The 17,060-nt window shown below is 39.0% G+C and overlaps 3 protein-coding genes across 3 annotated transcripts; 1 reads left to right on the forward strand and 2 right to left on the reverse strand.

The window, feature by feature from the left end:
• Positions 1-1,978: 1,978 nt before the first annotated feature.
• On the reverse strand, positions 1,979-4,190 carry LOC307020933 (gamma-crystallin N-A). Its single transcript, XM_079652634.1, has 4 exons — positions 4,047-4,190; positions 3,595-3,843; positions 2,954-3,099; positions 1,979-2,194 (listed from the first exon to the last, which is right to left on the reverse strand). The coding sequence occupies exons 1-4, from the start codon at positions 4,065-4,067 to the stop codon at positions 2,059-2,061; spliced, it is 552 nt and encodes a 183-aa protein (XP_079508760.1). The 5' UTR covers positions 4,068-4,190; the 3' UTR covers positions 1,979-2,058.
• Positions 4,191-5,498: 1,308 nt separating this feature from the next.
• ly97.3 (lymphocyte antigen 97, tandem duplicate 3) lies at positions 5,499-7,584 on the forward strand. Its single transcript, XM_079650538.1, has 4 exons — positions 5,499-5,631; positions 5,957-6,025; positions 6,389-6,511; positions 7,307-7,584. The coding sequence occupies exons 2-4, from the start codon at positions 5,977-5,979 to the stop codon at positions 7,411-7,413; spliced, it is 279 nt and encodes a 92-aa protein (XP_079506664.1). The 5' UTR covers positions 5,499-5,631; positions 5,957-5,976; the 3' UTR covers positions 7,414-7,584.
• A 1,560-nt stretch (positions 7,585-9,144) lies between these two features.
• On the reverse strand, positions 9,145-15,657 carry rheb (Ras homolog, mTORC1 binding). The gene is made up of 8 exons (XM_079650539.1): positions 15,350-15,657; positions 14,464-14,535; positions 12,121-12,188; positions 11,930-12,012; positions 11,767-11,823; positions 11,609-11,656; positions 11,221-11,302; positions 9,145-9,959 (listed from the first exon to the last, which is right to left on the reverse strand). Exons 1-8 carry the CDS (start codon positions 15,399-15,401, stop codon positions 9,867-9,869), a joined length of 555 nt encoding a protein of 184 aa, XP_079506665.1. The 5' UTR covers positions 15,402-15,657; the 3' UTR covers positions 9,145-9,866.
• Between the last annotated feature and the right edge of the window lie 1,403 nt (positions 15,658-17,060).

Below are 17,060 nucleotides of genomic sequence, written 5' to 3' on the forward strand. Positions count from 1 at the left end.
TTGAAATGAAATAGACATCTATGGATGTAAAATACCATTGCCCATAGTTTGTCCTTGCATAGTATCTAAGACACGCTCTTTCAAAACGGTAATCCTTTGTGCAAAAAAAAAACCCCCATCATTATAGAAAATCAGCAATGACATTGTTAAAATGCCATTAAGGCTCGCTCACAGTTTCCTTCTCTCCTTTCTCATCTTTGACATCCAGACTAATGGCATGTTGGTGACACCCAGACAATTCATGGAGTAAATGGCTCAGGAATAAGGTTAGACATAGGTAATCGCCCTTAAACTAGTGCCACTGAGTGTAACTCAAGACAAAGCATTTCCTCATTAAGCCATCCCATATTGACCCGGTAACTCGATAGAGGCCATGAGCAAAATGTTGTAAAGATAGGTGTTCTGTTGTCATGACATTTGGAAGAGAAAGCACATGAGTCCTCATTAAAGGTCTTATGGTCATAGACATTCCCAAAAGAATAAGAGCACAGGGGAAATGATGCATTGGTGCATAAATAAACATGAAACTATGAGCTGATAATGTTATAAAAGGCTGTTTGAGATATCTTATGGCAGTCTGGTACTGCTTATATTGCATATTATAAACACATGTCCATTCAGATAAACCCTGAATGGACAACATTAAAGAGGCCCTATTGGGGTTTTCTGTTTCCGGTAGTGTGAGGTTTTTATGCATTTAAATGGTCTGCAAAGGCTAAAATCCCTCTGTTCCCTCCAGAGGGAGTAACCTGAAATGCTCGATTGTACTCATGCGTTTACTGCCCGAACATAGTGATATCCCTTTGAAACACTCAGCTTCTATTGGCTAGCTCTCCAACACATTGTACATGATAGATTAAGGGGCAGGACATCTCTAAGCGGCTGACCAATCACAACTGAGCCGGCCAGCTAACCAAGACTGGGCTCTGGTTTCAGACAGAGGGTGAAAATAGGTGCTGCAGCACAGGCAGTATGAGAAAAATAATTGAACATTAAAGTATGTAAGCATGTCACAGTAGGGGACAAAATAAAATGATGAACCTGAACATTTGTACCATAGTGCTCCTTTAATTAATACATCATTCAGAACTATTGTTTATTTTATAATCTTAGTTCATCCACAGAAGAATTGAAAAATATGGGTATTTTTCAGATGTTTGTGACAATGAAGTTGCGAGTCCCTATTGTAACCGCTTAAAAAACCCTGAGGTGAGCGTCAGGACTTCACAGTAAAATAGATAAATGACACTAGGTGGTAGCAGAGCTCCCCGGGGCAGGGGCAGATACAGCTTCAACCTGTCCAATATCCCTTTTTCACTCGTGATTTATACACTGTATATGTTCGGAGACCACACCATTTTTATTGTTTCCTGCTGTCTGCCACACCTGAGGGAAAGAGTTTGTGGCGTAGTGGACTAGTAGGTTGGTGTTCGGATCAGGTGTTCGGAGCAGGGGAGCACAGGTTCAAACTCCACTGCAGTCAGCATGTCGTTGTGTCCCTGGGCAAGACACTTCACCCCAAATTGCTCCTGTGGGGATTGCCCACAGTATTGAGTATGTAAGTTGCTTTGGATAAAAGCGTCTAACAAGTGACATGTAATGTTTTATTTTTAGCATTTAAAAAACATTTTATTTCCCTTCTGAATGTTTAAAATGCCACTATAGCTTTCTATTAATCTGTGTTCAGTGGTATTCAGAGTATCTCATTTAACTTGGTAATGGCTCCATTAGTTGTGTAGTTATGTTGTATAAGAGACAGCAATTACCTGAGTCATAGCCTGCAGCCATTTCTAAACTGTAGTGTGGTAGTTAAGTGAAGAGTTTCAAACAGGGAAAACATGGAAATAAGATCGAAGATAGTGCCAGATCACTATTACAACCTTTGAATAATTCAGTACAAAAATAAAAAAGGAACAAGCAATGTCAAACATTTTCTTCATCTTTTATTATTTTACTGCCCCACAGAGTCAGCATGGGATTACTTGACAGTGGGGGGTGTTTTTCCTCAGTTGATGATCTGACGCTCGCAGACACATTGCCTGTGACTGTGAGGGGCTTTTAGAAGTAGTTTGCCACCCTGCGAACAGACTGGATGCTGGGGTTCTCCGCCTGCCACTCCATGTGGGTGCTGTAGTTTCTTCTCTCCACGATGTACATGCGTCCGCGGTAGTTAGGCTCCTCATACATCACCCAGCTGTTTGAGAAAATGAATAAAAACATTAACATATATTTAAATATAATACATGTGCGACAGTGATATCTGACTTGTCGTATATACTGTCTAAAATCAATGTTTAGAGTTTAAAGGGGCCAAAATATTAAACATATTGTCTGTCATACATCTTGTATTTCTAGATGATTTATCGTTTTCCCTAAGATCTGAGACAGACAACTCTAAGATAAAACCATATTTTCTTTTATATATTTTATTGTGGGGCAATTTATGTTTTTAATTGAGTGTTGGTCGATAGATAGGAGACAAGAAGTGAGGGTAGATGCAGCTGGTACATGGTTAGTGTCTTGGCCACTGGGGCACACCACCTCTAGTAGCCCTCCTCCAACACAATGTTGGTTAATATAATTTAGTTTTTTAAGCGTAAATAAATAAAGTCATGACTTATAAATTCAAAAAAACGTATTTCCCCAGCCTCTCTCATTTAATCTGAATTATCCTCAGACATTGACAGAGTATCAAGGACACTTTTTCTAGAAAGTGATGCTGCCGTATAATGTCTAATGCAACATTAAAAGCTATGCAGTACACCCAAAAGCGGTTAGTGTGAATCAACTGATGAAAAGGTTTTTTTGCATGTCAAAACTAATAACTACATCTTTCAAATGTTTATTTGGGGGCAAACTGACGCTTTAAAAATGCACATGTTGGTGCTTGTAAGTTTTCTGAGCAGGTTAAAACACTCTGACCAACTGTTTTCCCTGCTTCAGAGATACTTACGCTCCATCCCCATAAACCTTGACGGAGTTCACACAGCTCTTGGTCAGACCACGAGCCTGCAGGAAGGGGCAGTCTTCACACAGCTCCACACACTCGCCTGAGAAGTTGTCTCCCTCGAACAGCTCCATCCTGTAGTGCTCTCCATGCTGTGGAGGATAATAACATGCCCTCTCACTGATTCTTAGCAAAAATAGTCAACTTCAACTCATTGCATAGAACCAAGGTCTCTATAAGACAAGCACTGTGTTGTATGCGCCAACACATTCCATAGAAATCTATAGGTTAAATGTTTACGGAGGACAATATGTAAAACCCACGCTCTGCAATACGTCTCAAGTGCACTTTAAATATGTGATTTTCTTTCAGCTGATGGCGTTAATGTATGAGATGTGAAGACCTGCAAGCTATCGATATGCTTCTGTACGCCAACACAATTATTTCTGAGTTATTATAAACCTATAGGAAATCATTCTGCAGTAATTGGAAAAACAGAAGTGCACACATGGGGCCACACATGTGCCAGCCTTAAAAAAACACAAATATTTGTCTGTCCCTGGGGTCTTTCTGTCTCTGTCTTTCCCTTACACACACGTACACACACACACACACACACACACACACACACACACACACCCACTTACCATCCTGATTGGCTTGCAGGAGCCCATGTGATCGTTATGGGAATTCCAGCGCTGGAATTCGGGGTATTCTCCATGCTCCAGAATGTACTGCTGGCCCTTGAAGTCTGGGTGGTCAAAGCAGACGTAGGCCCCGCTCTCCACACGGACAGAGTTGACCCTGTTCATGAAGCCACGGTCCTGGAAGTTGTCACAGTCGCTGCAGATCTCCAGCTTCCTCCCGGTGAAGCATTTCCCCTCATAGAACACGATCTGTTTGTTAAAGCAGTGGAGATTCAAATATGAAACGGATACTGGAATGGAAAAAGTCGTAAAGATCTATTGTCAAAGTGCCACTCAACATTTTAAATGTGAAGTTGGACCAATCCGCTATCTCAACTGCCTTTGAAGTTGACATTTGTTTGTGTGCCGTAACATGATTTAGTTTCACTGCCATCCTCTGTTGTGGTACTCACCTTTCCTGAGTACTGAGACATTTTCCACTGTTAGCTGTTCCAAACTAGTCACAAAGTCTAAGTGGAAAAATTTGGCCTCCCAGATATATATGGACAACAGGGAGTGTGGCGGTATCACGAGGCAGAGGCAACAAAAGCACAACAATGGGGGGTTTAGACATTTTGCCACATGGACAGTTTCCCATACATGCGCCACTGCTGATATTGTAGTTTGGCTCTTTGGGTTGGACCAAACAATAGAAGGGGAGAGATTCTGCTATGATTGGGCTTTGGGAGTGATGTTGCAGAATATTATTTGGGTGGTGGTAGGAAGGCAAACAAAGAAGTGAAATCAGAGGTGAAAGGACAAAGTGCACATAATAAAATCCACCTTCTGATAACTTGTGTGAGTAACTGGGAAAATGTAAAAAGGTGTGGTCCTAGTTAATGTCTGAGTTTTGATGGCAGCAGATCTGATACTCCGAAACAGATTTTCCTCCGGCTTTTCTTCCATCTCACTCTCTGTTGTGTTTCTCTGCTGATCCAGGCACAATCCCTGGATACTTTAGACCTTGACCCATGACAATTTCCCACCGTTAAAGCATCAAAGAGCAGCAGTTTTTAAGGTAAGACAGGTGGAGCAGGATACAAAACAGATGAAAACCTGTCTTTCATGTACTGTACGATTTCAGCCCCCTCTCTCTTTCTAAAGTGGCATAGAAAGGAGATGAAACACACACATTCAAATGATTCAGTGCACTGGAATGGGTCTTTTGAGATTAGAAAGTCCAACAAGGTTTGGTCTTCACATTAAAGCTGTCAATCAAATGGGTAAAACACTTGTGTGTTGGTTTTTGAGTATTTCACTCAAAAATAAAAAATATGTTAGTTTGTTTGTTCATGACTAGCCTCTTTTCTTCAAAAGAAATTCATCGGAAAGAGATATGATATAATGGATTTTTAACATATTTCTGAAAATAATTAGCTGCATTTTTCACCCAGACACTGGTGGATTGGAGATACGTAGGAAAATTGAGTTCACATTTCTTTAGCACCAAAGAAAACATTTCTTTTATGCAGCATCTCTTAGAGACATTTATTTCAAGTGTTTAATAGTTGAGCAGGAGTGCCAGTCTTTCCTCTTCTTTCATTAGAGCTATTCAAGTCTATTCAGGCTTTGTATAGAGGCAATTCACGAGTCTGAAGCCGAGGTTAGTGAGAGCACAGAGCTGCAGGCATTACACCTCATATAGGTCAGACATAATCCACCTAAAGCAAACATACTGTGCCCTTCAATAATATCTTCCTGTCCTCCTAAGGTTTGAATACAGCTAACTCTGCACCTCTGACAAATGCAGATATTAATGTTTGCGAAAGACTCATAAATGACAGAAGTAGACAAAGGGTGGCGGGCTCTTGCACAATGCGGGAATCTGAGCATTTGCAAACTTTGACCCCCGAACACAATGTACCAGGCTGGGTGAGTTACTAAGTATATAGACTTAACAGAGAAACACCAGTTAATGGGACCAAGAGTATAAAAAGAGGGAGAGTGGATGAATACATCTCAGCATTTGGCAGAAACCGAGACAGAAGAATCAGCAAGGTATGCACACTTAAATTAAACCTTTTTCGTTTGTTATTTATGACATTTATTTAACACTTTGAAATGTTTTTCATAACAGATACATTCAATATTGATTATACATGTGTTGCTATTATTTAATGTACAATTTCATGACTCTGTGCATGCATGCTGTCATTGCACCGAATTCTATTTATGTATATATTTTAAATCAGTTCCTTAAATCATGAGATACACTCACAATAGAAAGATTTACAGGAGGAGTAATGTCAATGCAAATGCCATAATATCCAGAGTACTGCAGGTACTGTATACATAATCAAATCTGTGCTTTATTTGTCAACAGCTGCAGTGTTGAACAGAACAATGAAGTTCTTGGTGTTGGCTTTAACCGTGGCTCTGCTGTTTACAGCTGGTGCGTCTGTCACTCATTCTCCACTGAATAAACACAAGCCCTGCTGCTGTGCAACGGAGACGTCTGCTTTCTCCTTTTGTCTTTACTGTACAGAAACAATCTCAGCAGACCTGTCAGACACTTAGTAACAGTTTCTAGGAGTCATATCTAAGAAATGAAATGATTACATGTGAGAGCACAGTATCTACCTGAGGCTTCATGCACACATTTAACATCTGAGTAGATTAAACCTTACTAATTACCTTTTCAATCCATTTCATTCCACTTGCTCATTGGGCTAGGATTCCTACAGTAAACACATTCACAGAATTATAAGAGAAACAAATCAGAAACACTTGAAATATTCTCTTTTTTATTTTTTAGGTGAGACTCTTGACTGCCACCGCTGTGTCTCCAAACAGGCCGGAGGAACCTGTGATCTCAGTGTAGAGACGTGTAAGCCAGGGAAGGATGCCTGCGCTGCTGCCAGCTTCCTCACACCCCCACGTGAGTGTTTCAACACGCTGAAACTCTTCTGTCAATAACAAGTACATGGACTCAGTACATTAACCAATATAACATGTGAATATTATCTTTGCTGTGAATCATAGTCAAGTTGGAGGAGAAAACCACTGTATACAAATCAGAAGGTCATAGTGGTGATACTAATGAATTTAGAAAATAGCTTAAGGCCTCTTGTGGCTCCATTGTAACATGTTGTTACGACTGAATAAACGGGTTTGAACTCAATTGCACGACTCACACAGGTTTTTACCAAAAAGGTTTTATTCAAAATCACTTCAATGAGGAAAAAACACTAGGAGCATGAATATAAGAACACTTAGACAAGACGTGGCTCAAAGCTCTGCTTGGGATTCTCTCTGGCATGATACGCTGGTAGACTGTCACAAGAAACGAAATGAACTGGCACAGGACAGAGGGAGACGAGGACAATAAATACACCAGGTAATGGGGAACAGGTGGAAACAATCAGGGGCGTGGTCGACAATCACAGGAGTGGGAGACACACAAGGAAGGGAGGTCAGAGTATCTGAAACGAGAGGAAAGATTACTATTCAAAATTAAAGGGGAAAATCACTAGACAAAGACAAAAAAACACTTAACTAACATAATTTGCGAGAGATGACACATGTAGTCAGTTGCGTGTCAATTAACTGAAACAGTTTGTAAAATATTTGGACATTATGTAAATATATCAAAGTCCATTGGCTCTTCCACAGTGCAGTGCTTCTTATATAATGAAGGAAACGTTTTTTGTTAAAACCTTTTCCCCTTTTCTAGATGGCCAATACCAGAAATGCATGGCTCTTGGAGACTGCGAAATGCTGAAGATGAACGCCTACATCAATATCAACTGCTGTATCGAAGACATGTGCAACACCTTATAAAAATGTAAAGTTTGGCTTTGAGCAAGGCACCTAAAGGCAGTGAATCCTGCCAACAGCTGAAAGTTGCTCTAAGGTGTGAATGCATGTATGGGTTCAAAGCGGCTACTTTGAGAAGAACAACATGTGTTCTATCAACCTGCTCCCTTGACAAATAAACATGTTTCACAAGGATCATTTTGTCATTCTGATGCATGGAAATCTATAACATTGTGTAATTATATTGGAAGTCAAATACAAAGTCTACCTGCTAATATTACCTTCTGAAGTTAAAGGGTTCCTGTTAAGGCATGAGTTTCATTTTGATCAGGTTGTGTTCTTGTAGTGGTCTTTTCTTAAGCGTCCTTAAAAAAGTGCTCAAACGCATTCATCTTTGTTAGACACCAATAAAAGATGGAAATATTTCTCACCAGCTCTCAAGGATTTTCAACGGCCGTTCACCTTATTCCTTTTTTACAAACATTTTACATTTAATGTTCGATGAAAAACGTCTTTAAGTGTGAAATGACATCCTTAGGAGTCATTTATGAAGAGGAAAACTAAATCTGGTTCACCACGGCTGTCAGGGTGTAGTTGGATCAGATTGCATTGACAGTGAGCAAACATCCCACCAGCTGTCGCCAGATTCAGATTTTAATATTGCTTTCTCCTCACTGGTGCTCTGAGGAACATGACATCACCTTTGTCTATCTGAGCCCCGCCCACAAGTGAGAGGAGCAGACCAAAGAAAATAGTCATTCAAAATTCTCTGCTATGAAATGAGAAAAACTTAATTAAAATTAATAATCCATCACTCTCAACAGTAAAACACATTCAGAGAAAGTACCACCTTTTGTCTTTATATTAACCACTGATATAGGAGCAAATAAAATCGTATTTTATAAAACGGACAAGTCAAATCAAACAATCTGATTGGTTCTTAGCCGTGATATAATGAGCGTGTACCACGGGTAGGATTGTAGTTACTTTTCACAACAAATCAGTATCCCTCCGCGTCTGAGAAAAGCTACAACCGTAACTGTTACATTACGTCCGTAACGAAACTATCTAACTAACAAAGCTTAAGATGGAAACATGTAAGGGATAATGTGCAGCAAGGACTTATTGACCGTTAAGGACGCTCACATCTGACAAAAGAAGTCCGGTCGAAACTAACTAACTAACTAACTAACTAACTAACTAACTGATATAGAACCACGCCCCTTAGCTGTGATATGAGCATATACCACGGCCTGTCGTGAGCTATTGCTTAAGTCTACTATTACATTGAACACACTGCCTCTTCTGTTAAGGGTATTCTAACCCTAAAAAGACCAACAACACATATTTTGTTGGCGCAATATTATTGCCTACAATATTTTAGATGTTCTGCATTGCTTACTTTTACTAAATCTTAAACAAATAATCATCTGCCCTGCATCATGAGCTCTCCTCAAAGAACGGTACCATTAGAAAGGTAGATAATATTGTTTAGCTGTAAATTGTCCCTTTAAAAGTGTTTAATTCGATTTGTATTTTCACGATCAACTCTTATTTGACCGTGAAGTTCAAGTTAGTTCTGTTTTATCTTCTATTTAGAGATGTTTTTGTTGTATAATTGTGTATTTTCTACTCTTTTTTTAGTGTTGTATATATTACCGTCTCTTTAAACATTTTTATTTTAAATGTTGGTTATAAAACACACCTTCCCTGCCTCCCAGGGGACAAAATAATAATCCACACTCAACCCTGCAGTACATAATCACTTTTTCCTTTTAATGATTACAATCAAAAACATTTGTACAACATTTTCAACATTAGAAAATGGATGCAGATTTTTTTTGGCTGACAGTAACCGCTATGCAAACAAACTGAGGGACAGAGAAGTGGGTACTGCGTGGAGATGAAGTAGAAAAAGAGCTGTTTATATTGGAGGACAGCCGGGGATGTATCAGAAGAAACGTCCACGTTTTCTTATCCGTTTCCAGAGCGTATGCATGGCAGACATGACATTTGTCTTATCTCTTGCTATTTAAACAGAGAAGGACTCGTTGCCTATATGGGAGCAGCATAATGAGGAGCTAAGATGCATCAAGCCACTACTATCTCTGGCCATAGTTACGGTAGTCGTCATTACCGAGCACAGGAAAACATTTTTTCTGATACACCCTAATGAAGCTCTGTGTTTTGCATCAGTGTCGAACACAGACATGGAGGAGGGGTGGACTGTGGGAGACAAGGGAACCACCACCCGTCCTTTTTTTTTTTTTTTTTTCAAACACACAAAGAAAAACCAGGATGACAAAAGGGAATAGGTGATACTGATAAATAACAGTGGAATCAGAGCCATAAATAGACAGTATTGGATATTTAGGACCCTGGAGGGGTGGAGTCAGCTGAGGTGGTGAATAACTGGCAGCTAGCCTTCAAGTAACGGGATATCCCAGTGCAGTGTCCTGTGTGTTGATTGGGCGGCTCTACATCATGGAGCAGGATGTTTTTCCTGGTTGCACGCCGCCTTCCATCTTCTCTGCCTCAAGGATCATCCTCCGGAAAACTTCCACAGCCGTCTGACAGAGATAGAGAGACACACACACACACACACACACACACACACACACACACACACACACACACACACACACACACACACACACACACACACACACACACACACACACACACACACACACACACACACACACACACACACACACACACACACACACACACACACACACACACACACACACACACACACACACACACACACACACACACACACACACCTAAGTCACACCACTTGGAATATTCCAGTAGAATAAATTACATCCAGTAGAGGCACACTGGCTTTATGCACAACAAAGAAGGTGTTGTTTTGGCAAATGTAAAGACAGACACACACTTTTGTCTGCTAGGTTAATTTGAAGCAGATAGTTTCCTAGAAAGTGTTTCCATTTTCAAACTTATCTAAGTTTCCTAAATACATAATATATATCAAGATCTGATTATTGTGGCCTTTGTGGCAACTTTTTTGATTACTTTTAGCTCACGTTGGCCAAGCCTTAGCCTGTCCCTGGAAGAAATGTAGGGAATGGATACACTTTTGAACCATTGTTAAATCTGCCTGAATTAATATTTCTGGCCACTAGGGGGCAGTAAAGTTAGCTCTAAACACAACTTTGATATATTATCGAGTGAATATATAAAAGCTGTTATCCAACAGTTATTTACACATCCAAAAGGCACAGAGCAATATTAGCATTTAGCTATGTGCCTGTTGTTACTTGAAGTTCAATATACAGTCTCTTTTATCTGTGGTTACACTGTTTTTTGTTTTAGCTTTTTGGCGAAATCAGGTGATGAGAGCAGTGAGATTGAAACACAAATGAAGCACAAGTTGAGGGCCTTTTATCCCAAACAATGAGCTGAAAGACGTTTAAACACTTGGTAGAGAAACAAGTTGGGTAACATTTCATTGAGTATCTGCCACCATGACTCACCACTTAATAAAAAAGACAGATTTAAACAAAAAAAAGTCAAAATACGTCTCTGGTGTATAGGTGAAAATGCTAGATCCTACACTTCCCAGAATTCAACTTGTCATCATCTATTGGTCAGACACTCCCCACCTGGTAGACACACACATTTCATACTGCATACCCCCAAACGTTTACTGGTAACATGTTTAAGGGTGTAAACTCACATCTGGTTCATAAATAAATTCTCTATTGGGATTAACAGACAGATAAATAGTTCTTGATAAGAACCATCCCAAACATAAACAAAGTGCTGTTATCTGAATATGATCTCTGCAGTTTTGACTCTTACCTGGTTCTCTTTAGCTGAGGACTCCATGAAGGCAGCGTTCCAGGATTCGGCTAATGCTTTTCCTTCTTCACAACTGATTACTCTAAAATGGAAAAAAAAACATAAATCAAGTTCAACCTAGTTCAACCTATGGATTCTGCTTCCACTGACTAAGGTATATGCGAAAAGAGCTACAGAAACAGATATGACCAAGTATTACTACTCGAGCTACCTCCGTCTTTTGGGTCATCTGTGAACAAAACATTAACATATGCTCTGTATTTCTGTTTGTGTGATATGAAGATGAAAATGAGGAAATAAAATAAAAACTGACAAATGCTATGCCCCATGTGTATACCTATTGTGAATGGTTGACCTAATGTTCAGTTTGAAGTGTGTTGGGACATACCGCTCCATATGTAGGTCGTTCTTGTTTCCGACGAGCATAATTGGAACTCTGCAATAGAGGGAAAAGTAAACGGCAAATTGTCATGTATGTTTGATAAATGACATGTCTTGGAAAGCCTAAGGCAGCATAACAAGAAGATAAAAAGGCGAAGAACTTACTGAACTTTTCCCACCATGTCCAATAGTTTTTCATGGATAACTTGTACAACTTCAAAGCTGAAACAAACAAGGGGAAGTTTCCTCTTAAGCCTTTGAATGCCGTTTCATCTCATTATACAGAACTTCATATATCCTTTTGATAAGGAGGGGAGGAAAAGTATACCTTTTATTGGATGTGACTGAATAGACCAGAATGTAACCGTTGATATCTATGGAGTAGGTCTGTGGGAAGATAGAGTACTCATCCTATAGAGATAAAAAAAGAAGGGATTCAAAGTTATTCTGACTATAAGTAACAAGGCAGAATGAACAGTTAACTATTGATGTATATTTGATCAAATTCAGTAACTATACCTGTCCTGCTGTGTCGACCAGCTGAAGATGATACTCTTGTCCATTTATTGTGATCGTTTTAGTGAATGCTGCAGTCAAAAGAAAAGAAAGTTGAACCAATAGATGGATGGAGAGTGTTGGAGCTATATATTGATTTATTTGTGATGTGACTCATGTGTGAATAAGCTGGGTTTTTTCTGTCGTATTTATTATGTTTTATCTTTTGTGGAACTGTCCAAAAACAAATGTCTTTAAAAGGACAATAAAGTGTGTCGTATCGCAGCGTATTAATAGTTAAACATTTCTTCTCTTGCCGTTTTTGTTTCTTCTAAATATACCTTTTATTTAGTGTAATTTAAGTTGATGTAATTAATTCCTTATGCTTTTATCTTGAAGGCATTTTTGGGCACTGTTTGATTTGGGCACCTGGTGATCGGGTATATATTGGAGATAAGGGCACCAGTATAGGCAAATGTTTTGTTTTACCAGGGTGAGCCAAGGAAAGCTATACGAAAGGCTGCGGGACAGTAATAGATGAAACCATTGTTCATTGTACTTTTGGAAATAAATCTACGAAACAACGCTCGACTTGGATCATTCCTCTACGTAAGATTCTCTAGCTGGGGCCAGTTTTAATTTGAGTTAAATGTTTTGTATTATTTCTTTTTCCGATTATCCGCTACTGAGAGCAAGACCTTTTAAAGTAAGACTTACTAACACTGTATGTACTACACTATTTATACTATACAGTGCTATAATGTATCTTCATTACTGTACGTTTTCAATCTGCACATCCCCGTATGGATCCCTTTCGGTACCACTGAGTTCATCCAGCACAGGAATGTCAATATCTGCCTGGAGATGGGTCACATTATCTACAGGACTGAGGGATTGCGCTGCCTGCAGCATCTCGCTGATATCGCTGACACTTCACTTTATACCCATCCAGAGATTATTTATAGACGCAGACCACACACTCGAGAAACTTAGGGTGATACGGGGGCGAGCGTGTCGGGAAACAGAAAAACAGCCTGCAGGTAAAGTTCAGACTCAAATCCCTGGAGTGTCTGGGAATATGGGTGTTTACAGTAGTAACTTGATGAATTACTGTAAGTTACTCTCAATCAGAAAATGTGCTTTTAAATTACCCTCAAGCTAAATTCCCTCTCGCAGTGATTTTCGAGCTTATTCTACTCAAGTCAACGTATAAATCTGAACAAACTCCACACCAGCTGATTTTTCCAAAGGTCCTAAAAATAGAGTCCTTCTTTTTGGCTGAAAGTGTGGAAACTGAAATCAGTTGGTGTAGTGTTTGGACACATTTAATTAGAGGGAACATCACGCCCTACTAGATTACTATTCAGGGCTATAATTATTTGTTCTTCTTTCAGTGAAATCATGATATAAAAGTTAATAAGGTGTACGATTGAGATTATGCTAACAAGCTCAGTTTATATAAAACCAAAATAAAGAATAATGACACATTTGGACATTGTTTATTTGGAGATGTCTGAGTACTTGTCCAATACGCCCATTGTCAACTGTTTGCTATGCAATGACATACTATTTATAGTGTGATAATGTATGAGACCGGCAATCAATATCGGCCAGTAGAATGACACAATTAAAAACTGTAATGATAGTTGTCATCTTTGTTAACTAAACTTCTCTAGTTCCAACTTGTCAAATGTAAGGATTTGCACCTTTTCTCTGTTTTAAATGATTACAAAGGAAATATGTTTAGTTATTTTGGCCAAACAAAGACACAACAGCAATATGATGACAAGGACTTTGAGGAAATGTAATGGATATGTTACTGCTATTTTATGACATTTTGTAAACTATTTTTTTTGTAATCTCTAATCAAAATAATACTTTCTTGCATTAGTTGCAGCCCAATTGTAAATGCTTCTGCATTCTGTTATCATGTGACTGCAGTATCATATGAGGTTAATACGATAACAGCTACATCTGAGGTAATTTATACACTGAGTAAGGCCACAAGATGTAGCTAAAGCTTTGGAAACAAAGTGTAAGTGGACCTTTAGTTGAGAATTATTTTGTCAACAACAATTATCATATAGGTTTCGAACATAATAACACATTCTGTTGTGTGGAGTTTCACATATTTAGAATTGGAGGTTTAAGGACACAGGGTATCACATTCAGGTTGGAAACTCTTGGAAACTGATCAGACTTAACTTTGTAACACAAGGGAACACAGAGTATAGAAATGATTAATTTCAACATATTATAGTTAGTGTGGCTTTTGTTTATTTTCATCTAATGAACTGGTCACAAGAGGAGGAATTTCAGTTTCCTGTTTGTTTACAGAGGCTGTGACAGTCAAACTTTCCCACTTACTGTTTTCTATTGTCGGGTCATAGGAGTCCACAAACTGGCCTTCAACAAACTGAATGGTCAAGGAGGACTTTCCTGCAAAAACACAAAGGAATATTGTAAACAGATAACATGTGGTGAAATAATTGGAAATTTGAAAATAAATTCACAAAAGCTTCAAAATAATGGTTTGCAGTCCTTCGACTAGTGTTCATTAATCATACAGGACAAAACAACTTGGCTGATTGTGCTAATTGTGAAACAAAGTGTAATCATCAGCATATCAGTCAAGCTTAAAATCACCTTCCTAAATCCCTATATAAATACCATGAGATGTAATTTAGTAGGCCACCATTAACATAACCCAATCTCTCTATGGGAATATGACATGGTTGAGTTGGTGATGCTGTGCTGGCTGGGCCTACAGTGTTTCTATCTGCGTGTGCCATCTTGCCATCCCCAACATCCCTTCACTGCATGCAAATTGCGCTTCTTTGGTTTCAGATACGATCAAACAAACCACACAGTAATGCGTCAAATTCGGTTGGACCTTCATGCCCCTCATAAAACATGGCACCAACTAAACCAGGGATAGGGTCACTGATGGAGTCGCATGAATAAGGACATTTAGCGTTAATATATATATATATGTGGAACACATTACGGGAGGCCTCATGTGATAAAACACGCAGAGCCATGTCTCACCTGGTGGCGCTCAGCCTCCTGCTGTGAGATGCTGCATGACAGACCTTACTCCCCATCATTAAAGTCTATTATAGGGAGCGTAATGGCTCCCATTATGGACCTAAATTGACCCATAAGGCCGATAAAATGTAGCCCCAGGGTCGCATCCAAGATGCGCCTGGATGTCTTTATTCTACCCATTTTTCATCGTCGTTTGGGAACTTACCTACGGATCTGTACCCGAGGATGGCAATTTTTCGTGATTTCGGCTGCGGCATATCTCGTCCTGGTTATCGCATCTAGTCCTCGGGGTGGTGTACCGCAACCTCCAACCAGAATGGCATCCAAATGTAAAGGCTGCAGAGATTCGGCACACAGCCTTTCAGATGACAGCAGGAATCACTCTTCTTTGCTATTTTTTTTAGAAAGATTTGAAATTCCAAAGCTTGGAACAATTATGTTTATCGGTTCATGTGAAAAAAGCATGGAGTATCTGTAGATTTACAATAACTGCGTCACTCCCCTTTGCAATGTAGTGAATAAGTAATTACTGCTCTGTTCTAATTGGCTACAAGAAGAGTAAAGGCGGGACTCGAGGCCTGTTGTAAAACTCTGATTGGATAATATAAATGCTCGTCAAACAGTGGTGCTAGCTTCCTGAAATCTGACTGGCTGCCACACGCGTTGTGATTTGCTGTGTGGTCAGGTGCAGTGTCGTTCATTTTTTTAGGGTCAGGGAGCAGCGATTCTGCCATTACGGCTCCAATTAAAATGTCATTATTTGTGTGGGTATTGTTACTATGTGTTTAACATGGACACACTGTGGTATATCCATAATGATCCCAAAAAAAAGGCAATCAATCATTCAGTTCTTAAAGTGGTTTGTTTGTGGTTTCTTTTAAGCCCAAATGGGATGGGCACATTTTGGTGCATGACACTTGTTTATATAAAAAAAGGACTTACTACGTAGGCTACGTACTATTAGTAGTATTTTCAGTTTCTGTGTCATTATATTTCTACTCCACTACATTTGAGGCAGACATTTTTAAAGAACACGATTAAACATAACTTAATGGTTATTGTCAAAAGGTTAAGATAAGTCTTAATTTGTCAACAGATGTGAATTTTCCAAGCAACAAAACAGTATTTGAAGTAGTTATAACTACCCCATCAACTGCAACAATTGAGTGATTTACACAATGATGCATCAATAATCAGAATCCAGCAATACGAAATACTTTCTGTATGATGGATGAATTTATGTTAATAATGATTTTCTATGTTTATGTGTGTTTGGATTTTTTTCAGGCAGGACTTTTACACAACAGAGTATTTTAACACAATAGTGTAAGTTGTATTCATTAAGTGAAGGATCTGAATATTTCCTTTAGATGAGGAATACATCAATTTAAATGTGCTTGTTATTTAACCAGAAATTGCAAATACAAATAATATAAAAGGGAACTTCATCGTGGCAGTTTGAGGAAGGCCTTACACCATTTAAACCAACTGCATAACTGTTTAAAATTAGTAATATTGTAATGTGATAACTAAAGGTGCAATAAGGAATTTCTATCTCTTGGCACACAGGTACAATACACAAAACAATATCATTGGAATTCTACCAAATATTTGGAATAAATAGTACTGTATTGTGACTACTCTCACATTAGCCAGTAGATGTCCCCATAACACCATTTATACATTTCACCCAGGAGCCACCAGTACCAGAGGTCTGTCTGTCAGTGCTCAAATAACTATTATATATTCCCAAAGAAACATCACCTTCTAATTATTGTTTATTTCTATCTGTGTCTTACATTTAGGTTCAGACTCTTGGTTTCTTAAGCAGTGCATCACTCTCTCCAAAAACCTCACACATAAATCAGACAACAGACAACCCTGATTATCTGAGCTGATAGTGTGTTCTATAATAG

The sequence above is a fragment of the Notothenia rossii genome (assembly GCF_949606895.1).
Source record: "Notothenia rossii genome assembly, chromosome: 9".
Lineage (NCBI taxonomy): Eukaryota > Metazoa > Chordata > Actinopteri > Perciformes > Nototheniidae > Notothenia > Notothenia rossii.

Excerpts from the sequence above, each read along its gene's own strand:
- LOC307020933 (XM_079652634.1), bottom strand. The coding sequence starts at position 4,067 with ATGTCTCAGTACTCAGGAAAG. Across the intron at positions 3,844-4,046 it reads TGTCTCAGTACTCAGGAAAG|ATCGTGTTCTATGAGGGGAA; the intron begins GTGAGTACCACA and ends TTTAACAAACAG. Across the intron at positions 3,100-3,594 it reads CCTGCAAGCCAATCAGGATG|CATGGAGAGCACTACAGGAT; the intron begins GTAAGTGGGTGT and ends TATCCTCCACAG.
- ly97.3 (XM_079650538.1), top strand. The coding sequence starts at position 5,977 with ATGAAGTTCTTGGTGTTGGCTTTAACCGTGGCTCTGCTGTTTACAGCT. Across the intron at positions 6,026-6,388 it reads GGCTCTGCTGTTTACAGCTG|GTGAGACTCTTGACTGCCAC; the intron begins GTGCGTCTGTCA and ends TTTATTTTTTAG. Across the intron at positions 6,512-7,306 it reads CAGCTTCCTCACACCCCCAC|ATGGCCAATACCAGAAATGC; the intron begins GTGAGTGTTTCA and ends CCCCTTTTCTAG.
- rheb (XM_079650539.1), bottom strand. The coding sequence starts at position 15,401 with ATGCCGCAGCCGAAATCACGAAAAATTGCCATCCTCGGGTACAGATCC. Across the intron at positions 12,013-12,120 it reads TGGTCGACACAGCAGGACAG|GATGAGTACTCTATCTTCCC; the intron begins GTATAGTTACTG and ends TTATCTCTATAG. Across the intron at positions 9,960-11,220 it reads CCTCAGCTAAAGAGAACCAG|ACGGCTGTGGAAGTTTTCCG; the intron begins GTAAGAGTCAAA and ends TATCTCTGTCAG.